Raw genomic sequence first — 10,000 nt, 5'->3', positions numbered from 1 at the left:
AGATGGGTACTTTTGGTACAGTATAAAGTTGAGAGATTGGGCTGCGAAATGTGCCCACTCTCTAATATAGATATAGATAGAGCTCTGGATGCAAGAACTACCAGCCCATGATGTTGAAATGATATGATGCTGCCATCCAATTCACTAACCCTTCTCCCTCAGGTGTGCACTTGTTCACTCCCTATGAAATTATTTTAGCATGGGCTAAAATGGTTTCCATTTTATGTCTTAAACCAGTCCTTTCCTTTTAAATTCCTGAGGGTAGAACTGTTACATAATCGGACTGTAGCCCTCGACAAGGGGAGATCAACTGGAAGATTGCAGTGTGTTCATGCTTTTTTTCAAACCCTTTACCAACACATTTGATTCTACCCATGGTCGAAAAGTTCAAGATTATTTTCTCCAGTCTACACACACACTGCAACCCCTCTTGTCCATCCCTGGCCAAAGCCTAAAGCAGCATACAAAGTGCTTTTTTTGCTAAACAGTAGGCCATTTTTTCTTTCACTTCATATTACAGTAAATGTACATATTACAGTAAATGTAGTGTATTTCTGCAGAACTTTATCGATTTGAATAAATAAATGACTGTCCAGCGATCTCTCTGGTGTAACAAATACATTGTTCATTGCTTTTGAAATACTCCCCCTCTCCTCGATACATAAAACAGTGATTTAGCTACTGCACGTTTAGGAATTCCTATAATAATAACAACACACTGACACTTATTTAATGTAGGCTAGACACAATGACCTAAGTGTTGAAAAGGTTTGTGGTTGAGCAACGGTATCGCGGGAGTCATGAGTCAACTGGCCATTTCCACAAGTTTCATTTGAGGTATTTCACCATGGCAATTCTGAGAAATTCTTTTTTTGTTATTATTTATATTCGGAAATCTATTTTAAGACAATAGATATTTCCAAACATCTTTCACATCCTTCCCCTGTCTGCCACAGCAGTGGCATTGTGACCACTATTGTGATGGCAGTATGAAGGAAATCACACAAAGATTGCAAACACAGACCAGAGATACTCACAACTGACATGATGGGTATCGATACCCCAAAGATGGAGGCGTCTGTCGAACCAAAGTGGCACCTAGAGCAACAAAAGGGGGGAGAAGATAAAAATATGAACCAATAGACCTTATATACCATATGTGAGACACACCAGGTGAGGCTGGAGTGAGACACACACACACTCACACTCACACTCACACACACACACACACTCACACTCACACGCACACGCACACGCACACTCACACTCACACTCACACTCACACGCACACGCACACACACACTCACACTCACACTCACACGCACACGCACACTCACACTCACACTCACACTCACACTCACACTCACACACTCACACACGCACACTCACACACGCACACTCACACACTCACACTCACACACTCACACACACAGAAATCAGAGGACAGGCTCACTGTAATGGATGAAATGGAATGAAGAATGGTATCAAGCATGCGTGTTTTATCAATGACAAAATACTATACAAGACTTACTGAGGCCTTGCACTTGTCATGTGTCAGGCCAGGAGTCTTTTCTTTCCTGACTATGTGACCTGACCAGGAAAAACTCTGGAATAGGAAAAAAAATAACCTATTTAGACCCTATTCCCAGTCAGGTCACATGTTTCAGGTCAACGGCGGTCATGTGTCATGTGACCTGTATCATTTGACTTACCCAGTGTTCCGTACTTTGGGGAGTATGGAGAGAGGTATTGAAGCGCCAAAGCAGAGGAGCTCACTCCAGCACAACTGTGTGACACACACACACACACACACACACACACACACACACACACAGTATTACAGCTACGTTCACACACGCCCACTAATGCACTGCCTGCACAATAATGAACTCAAATGTCAATGAGAAAAAAAAAGATCTGACCTGGTATGAATCAAACAGCCCAGTTGCACTGGCATTGGAGTAGTCTGTGGCATGGATCAACCCTGAGATACATTTTTGGAGATTTGTTCAATGTCCCTCTTAAGAAATGGAGGAGTTGTGCAACTTGTCTGGACGACTTAGGTCAAGCAATAATGCAATAGGATTGAGCAAACAAGGGACACTGTGTAGACGACCATGAGTGTGCAGACAAAAATATGTGAGAATTAATCAATCACATGCTCATAACCAACTAAAAATAAAAGCTTAACAACATACAGTATGCGCAAGTATTGACAAAGTTCTCCTGCTTTTAAACTTTAAACAACACTTCAATAAAATGAAGAAGCACTTGGAGAAAGCTATTTTGACAGTAGTATGATGATGGTCATACATTCTCCCTCCCTCCCTGATACTAAACAACAAAGTCATTACTGTTCAAGTGATTATTACTATAAATGTATTCACTTTGACTTTATGAAGCAGTTTAATTGGAGTTGTGTTAGCCACATAAAGAAAATACATATCTAAAACTGAATTTAAGCTCCGCCCACTTTTACACAAGCTCCGCCCACTTTTACACAAGCTCCGCCCACTTTGACACAAGCTCCGCCCACTTTGTCACAAGCTCCGCCCACATACAGATGACACACACACACACACACACACACACACACACACACACGCACACACACAGAATAGACGCACACACACACACACAGCACCCACCTTTTGTGAGCTTGTATAGAAGCCAGGTGTCTATTGTCCCAAAGCAGCATGTCCCCTCTGCCACGGCCTGACTTATCTAAAGAGAGGGGGAGGACAGATAAGACAGAAAAAGAGGGTGATGTTAAGACATGATCAACTCCTTCTTCATCTTTTCACTCTTTCCTGTTTCCTCTATGAGTGTTCCGGAACTCCCGGCGGTCTGTTACTCAATATTGAGGAGCAATAAATACAGGACTGATGAAAGAGCTGGATGCCAGTGGATGCCATGCTTTGTAATGATTGTGCACTGTACACTGAACAAGATGCCATTTATCGTGATGTTAGAATTATAAGGTTCTATCTCCATTTTTGTCAAAATTGAGTTTTTTTACATAATCTGACCCATTAGGTGTTTATTAATGCCTGTGTGGTGTTATTTTTTTAAATGTTGACATTTTTGAGTTAGTAATTAATAAAATACAAAGGTTCCATCTCACAAAACATAATGGAATGTAAAAACGTTGACGCTCAATATCTCTGAACTGCCCTAAACGGAGATAGAACCTTATCATTCTAAGCTCACGATATGCCTTTGACCTCAACAATCAACATGCATCAGCAGTAATACAGTAGAACCTACAGTATTTCCTGCTGCTCTGTTAAACACAACTGTTTGTTTGTTATTGTTAAAAAGGCTGTCTGTTCTGTTAAGACTGTTGGGGTCAGAGTGGCCAATCACTGGCCGGCAGAGGGCGGGCTCTAAATCCCTAGTGCGAGAGATGAATAGAACGTTGGTTCAAATTGGTCGTTATTATTGTGACTAGAAAGTGTCTGATTATAGTTCCATGGTGTGAATAGTGTCAAAGAACTAGCTAGCTAGTTCAGAGGTGATTAAATGAGCTGGTCTGCTTGAACACTTGCCAGCTAAAGAGCTAACAGGATGCACTTTATTCTTTTTATTATTATTTATTATTATGCTGTATATGCAATATGTTATATAGTTGTCTCTTTATCTCTCAAACACACAACACATTCTCTTACACACACACACACACACACACACACACACACACACGCACACAAGGAACCAGATCCAAATGCATTTCACTATGTCAATTACAGCTGTATACGACATGACAAATACAATTTGACTTGATTTGACACACACACACACACACACACACACACACACACCTGTTTGTAGTGTCTAAGGACCCAGGCAAGGCGGAAGGTGACATGTTGGGTAGAGAACACCACCATGCTGGCTGCTTGGAAGCGCTTTTGCCTGGAGATGAAGTGGAGCACCGTCATCAGTCCGTGGATCACCTGGAGTTACCGAGGAGAATATAAATGGTAAATGGACTGCACTTATATAGCGCCTTTTTTGCTGCTCCAAAGCCGTTCCAAAGCACTTGACAACGGCCTCTCATTCACCCATTCACACTAGGGATGGACGGTTTTTCGGTTATACCGAAAACCGGGGTTTATAAAAATAGAAACGGTTTTTTATCAAAACCGTCTGAAACCGGATTTATTTTTTCTTTTATTTTATTCTTTTTTTTTCAAAGAATAAAACTGGAACATGTCACATGTTTGTCGTGTGTGAAAATAACAATGATACAGTCTGAATCTGCCGCGCAATGAGTGAGAGGTTTGGTCAGTTGTGAAGAATAACTGAGGATTAATATCTAATTGGGATTATATTTAAGGGTAACGAATCACTCTATGGGAAAGATAGTTGCCGTCAGTTATTGGTAGATAGGAAAGGTTTTTTACAATTACTCGCTTACATTTAATAAGATCATTTTCGCTGCTCTCTGTAAAGCGCATTGGGTCACTTTTGTGAGAAATGCGCTATAGAAATAAAATGTGATTTGATTTGATATCAATCAATCAATCAAACTTTATTTATGTTCTATAGCACAAATCATGCATTGAATGTAACTCCAAGTGCAGTATTTACTAAACCACAATATAATAAAACAAGAGCTATACGGATCAAGAGTGTTTGTGCACAGCGCCACTGTGTGTGAAGGCGCTACTGAAAGTGATGACAGAACGCATGTCTCAGAAGATACGCGGTCACTTAGTGACGCAAAGGTAGTTCTGTATTCATCTCTATCTGTATTAGTACATTTATTTTGAAAGCTCTACCATGGGCACTTTTATTTTGATGGGGCATTCTTTGTTGATTGACTTACGACAGTTCAGGACGAGTCAGTCTCGCGGCATGTGGTTTTTATGAAAAGCTTTAAGTATGTTCACTGCATAATTCTAAGTCTAATATTTCAGTGATTATTGAGCAGTATTCAAATATTTAAATACATTGAGCAGCAGCTGAAATGTTGTCTAAGAACCAAGATATTGAGAAAGCAGTTCATTCAATGAAGACGCTGTTCCAAGAGATGATCTTCCGTGCAGGGGGGGCGACCTACCCTCCTGGTTCCCCCCCAAAAAAATCCCCTTTTGAGTGGCGAAAATGTGAGGACGTGCCCTATTGGTGCCCCAATGGTCTAAACTTGACCATGTGCACTGATGGGGTCCCATGTTGTGCAGTAGGTGCCCTTTTTTTCTTTTCGCCCCTGCCCTTCAAACAGCTTGAGTCCGCCACTGCACAGATGCCAATATTAACACATAATTCAGAGATTCCTTCTTAGGTCACTAGAGACAGATTATGATGACATGGAGAAAAACAAATACTGGCCATCACCATAGATGCATCACAAATTTCAGAGTTGCCCAGAGCATATAACCAGATTGGTATCACTTTACATTGACAGTGGCCTTTATAAAGGGTTTATAACTGATGTATAACTAGTTAATAGATTATGGATTATCTGTTAATTAAATATGTTATAATCTCTTGACAAGCAGTTACAGTATAGTTGATTCATTTAAATTGTTGGATAGACACTTGGTGCTGGCCAAATATCATCTACACTCTGGTTTACTCTGGGCATTATAAACATTGATTACCTCCTGGCTGTCTCCCTGCATACTAATGGTACCTTCTGTTGCTACATTTCTATCTTTGAATTCATGAGGGTTAGGTTACAATCATCACCGTCTAAACTATTCCACACACCCACACACACACACATTTTAACACACACACACATCTCCCGCCTGGACTATGGAGTCCTGTCTGGGTTACCAGACACTGCCCTGGACAGGCTCCAGTACGTGCATAACTCCGCTGCCAGGGTTCTCACCCGCATCAAGCCCTGGCAGCACATCACCCCCATCCTCGCCCCGTCTACACTAGCTCCCGGTCAAACACCACATTACATTCAAACTCCTCCTGCTCACCTACAAATCCCTCCACGGCCCCCCAGTACCTCTCCGATCTCCTCCACCACTACATCCCATCCAAAACTCTGAGGTCCTCTAACACGGGCCTCCTCATCCAACCCAGCGCCAAACTCCAGACCTTTGGGTACAGAGCCTTTCAATGTGGCAGCACCCACCCTCTGGAACTCTCTACCCAAGGATATCCACGACTCTCCAACCCTGGATATTCAAAACTGCCCTTAAAACCCACCTTTTCACCATTGCATTCAACCTATAGTAGCTGTTTCACTGTTTCTTGTTTTGTGTGTTTGTCTCTCTGGCTCTGTTCTGTTTGTCCCATTCCCTTGTAAAGCGACCTTGGGTCTGTGAAAGGCGCTACATTCAAGTTATTTATTATTAGTGCTGAATTAGATACAGTGAATAAGATTGACATTTGAGCCAGGGGAGCCACCCCTCCTAAATTTCGTTGTTTGGTACCTGTACTATAGCAATGACAATAAAGACCATTCATTCATTCATTCATTCATTCATTCATTTGTAACATAATGGGCCAGTTTCACAGACAAGGCTTAAGCCTAATCCTGGACTAAAAAGCATCTTCAATGGAGATTTTACATTGAAAGTGTGATTTAGTCCAGGACTAGGCTTAAGCCTTGTCTGTGAAACCGGCCCAATGTGTTTATATATAGGCTATATATAGCAATAGTGATACATAAGATATGTATATGTAGACACAGTTGGTGAAAATGATCAACTGTACAGTATGTCTCCCAATCCCTTCGGATTTGTTGGAGCTGAGTTTTTTTTTTCCACAAACATTCATGTGTCATTTCATCACCCATTTCATGTTCGTAACTCATCTTACAGATGATCAGAGCAGAGTATTCACGTAGTTATTAATGTTGGGTACTCATTTGTAAACCACCTCTGAAAACCACATAATGATGGTTTGGAGGAGGGATCGCTACAAATATATACCAGCATGGAGACCCTTTCAGTAGTAATCGTTATTCGGTTGTTAAGTCTGACGTCAAACGTGACGTTTAGCAATTTCCGGGTCCAAACCAGAAATTCCCTGCACCAGAGTACCAGTGTACTACAGCGGTAGAATGACAGTTCAATCGTTTTTTAGACTGGGATCTATTCATACAACAAGGGACACAGCACTTTCCCGTTTTTCCCATATTTGTCAGCGTCTTTGAGCCTCGGAAAAGCGCTATATAAATATAATGAATTATTATTATTACTGAGGCATTTCGAAGAGAGCGCCTCAGCCAACGTTGGACCCGGAAACACGTCACGACTTAACAACCGAATTAGAGCCTTAGGTATGAGCCTCTGTCAGTGATGCACTCTGAGAGATCTTTACATTATGTAGAGATGTGTTGACATAATTCTTGGTGCCAGTGCCTCACCTCTACAAGTAAAAAAAAAAAAGCAATAACTGCTTTGAAATAATTACAAGTTCATACATTTAAACTAATGAATGATAACGGTTTGTTAGAGGTTTATTCCTAACTTATAAATAATTCATAACACCTTTATAAATGGCAACTTTAAGTTGTTTATAAAGTGTTACCATCATTAGGTTTATGGAAGGATTGGACAAATAAGGAAGAGCAGAAGCCTAAAACTGTTTCATTGTTACATCATTTCCATTCACGGGAGTTCCATTTGGTTCCATTTAGTTTCCAATGCCAGCATTAATGCATTAAGGCCAATGCACACGGCGTGCGATTTTGTCGCACGACAACATTCGATTCTCAATTCACACCACCGAAGTCGGACCAGGCAGGCTGATTACTATAGGCTCTACCAATATTGCTTGCCTTGCTTCCACAATTTCTACAAGATACAACTGGGCATATTGTGCCTACATGCTCGATTGTTATTATTATGTAATATAGGTGTCTTGTAATCCCATATGAGATGGGCCGTGTTGTTGACTTCAGTGGTGTGAATTGAGAATCTAATATGTTGTCGTGCGACAATATCGCATCGCACGCCGTGTGCATTGTCTCATTCAAAACAATGGAATCGAATTCGGCGGTGAGACAAAATCGCACGCCGTGTGCATTGGCCTTTACATTACTTTCTAATCTTTCCTCTACCTGAGACTCACAGTCATGGTGCAGGAGTGGTTCCAGGACCTCACCATCTCAGCTGCCCTAAGGTCCTGCCAGCTGATGAAGTTGTGAAAGGGCACTCCAGTTTTCCTGTGTGTGTGTGTGTGTGTGTGTGCGTGTGTGTGTGTGTGTGTGTGTGTGTGTGTGTGTGTGTGTGTGTGTGAGAGAGAAAGAGTTAGATAGTATAATCTTTTTCTGCTTCAAAATCAAAATGAACAAAGACAACTGAAATACATTTTATGACTCTATTGTAAAAAAAAATATGTTGCAAGTGTCAGGCCCACCTGTCCCAGGTAGTGAAGGTGGCTCGCTGGGTGGAGATTCCCAGAGCCTCCATCTGACGCATCTGCAGCCCTGCATCTGCTCAACCAGAGAAAGAGAGAGAAGCTGGTGTGTTTAAATATAACTTAGGGGGGTAGTGATGGTCTAGTAGTGGATAGTGAGTTGGACTTGTGATCGGAAGGTTGTGAGTTCAAATCCCGCCTGAAACCACACCACTACTAGTGTGTCCTTGAGTAAGGCACTTAGCCCTCAGTTACTCCAGGGGGAATGTCCCTGTAATTCGTAATTGTAAATCGCTTTGGATTAAAAGCGTCTGCTAAATGGCAAAATTAATTAATTAATTAACTTTGCATTGACTACCCCTGCCCTAGCCCATCCTGCTATTGCCTATACCACTTACCATGGTTACTACAAACCATAATTGCTTTGTACTTGATTAGTTGAATCAGGTGTGCTGGTGGTGGAACAGATCAAATATGTGGTACGGCTGGTGGTCCCCGAGGAGAGGGTTGAGAACCACTGCTCTATACTGTATGGTTCCTTCAGCACTGCAAACACCGACATGGTATACTGTGTGTATATACGGGTTCAGTAGGTTCAAGGGTAGGAGTTATTTTTGGACCAGGCTAGGTAGTCACTGGTAAACGGAGCCTGTATTGGGAGCCTGAAGCATGTGTGTGTATGTGAGTGAGACAGTAATAACATGTACATTTAATGTACAGGGAAGTTCAGTGTAAAATGAGAAATTTGAAATTTGAAATGTGAAATTCATCAATGCATTTCAAATTGGGTGTTAAATGAAAGTGAAGAGCCTATATTTTGGGGAAATATTCAAGCAAAAGCTTTGACTTCTGGACAAACATATGGAGATGTGTCTAAAACATCTAGCAGAAAAAGTATTTAGAGGTTTAGAAAAACATCAAACCTCATCAACTAATATTAACACTAATATTTCATTTTTAGGAAAAATGTTGGCTTCTGTAAGATTAAGAATCATTGCCCAGTCTCTCAGTCATTCTGTTTCTCCAAAAAATATTGATATTTTCACATTTCTCTGCCTCAAGTGATTCAAACTTGTTGTTCTGTTACCAAAACAGAATGACCAAATATGATGACCAAGGGAATTACTGAAATGGAATTGGCTACATTCACTTATTGTAGAGGTTGTACAAGTCTAAATGAGTTGAGCTGTTATAACTTGTATATAATGTGTTTTTCTGGATTTTTTTTGTTGATATTCAGTCTCTCACTGTTAAAATAAACCTACCATTAAAATTATAGACCGTTCATTTCTTTGTAAGTGGGCAAACTTACAAGATCAGCAGGGGATCAAATACTTATTTCCCCCACTGTAGATAATGCCTTTTTCAGGCAGAAATTGCATTCCTTAATGGCGTTTACCCGGATTTAAACTAGTGTCTTTTCTTGATATGTGGATTGAGTTAAATAATGGGAGCCTCATCATTACCACACTATACAAGAAAAACACAGACCATAACACTTTTCTTCTAACTAGCAATGCTAGGGGTGCGGGGTGGCGGTGGCACAGGAGGTAGAGCCGGTGTCTAATGATCGCAAGGTTGGCAGATCGGTGGTTCGAACCCCGGATGGCCACATGTCAAGGTGTCCTTGGGCAAGACACTGAACCCCAAATTGCTCCCAATGAGCAGGCCA

At 41.2% G+C, this 10,000-nt stretch overlaps 1 protein-coding gene across 3 annotated transcripts in view; it reads right to left on the bottom strand.

Annotated features, from left to right (window-relative positions):
* Window positions 1–10,000, bottom strand: part of gk5 (glycerol kinase 5) — a 22,089-nt gene that overhangs the window by 5,983 nt on the left and 6,106 nt on the right. For all 3 annotated transcript variants that reach the window (XM_080543307.1, XM_080543308.1, XM_080543306.1), the window contains exons 3-9: window positions 8,329–8,404; window positions 8,041–8,134; window positions 3,822–3,953; window positions 2,649–2,724; window positions 1,923–1,984; window positions 1,713–1,786; window positions 1,038–1,098 (exon numbers count right to left, since the gene is read on the bottom strand). In XM_080543307.1, the coding sequence (XP_080399433.1) occupies window positions 1,038–1,098; window positions 1,713–1,786; window positions 1,923–1,984; window positions 2,649–2,724; window positions 3,822–3,953; window positions 8,041–8,134; window positions 8,329–8,404 (575 nt within the window). The remainder of the gene's footprint in view (window positions 1–1,037; window positions 1,099–1,712; window positions 1,787–1,922; window positions 1,985–2,648; window positions 2,725–3,821; window positions 3,954–8,040; window positions 8,135–8,328; window positions 8,405–10,000) is intronic.

The sequence above is a fragment of the Nansenia antarctica genome (assembly GCF_963989245.1).
Source record: "Nansenia antarctica genome assembly, chromosome: 12".
NCBI classification, from domain to species: Eukaryota; Metazoa; Chordata; class Actinopteri; order Argentiniformes; family Microstomatidae; genus Nansenia; species Nansenia antarctica.
Note: the sequence above shows the minus strand (reverse complement) of the source record. Positions and strands in the feature narration are given on the sequence as shown.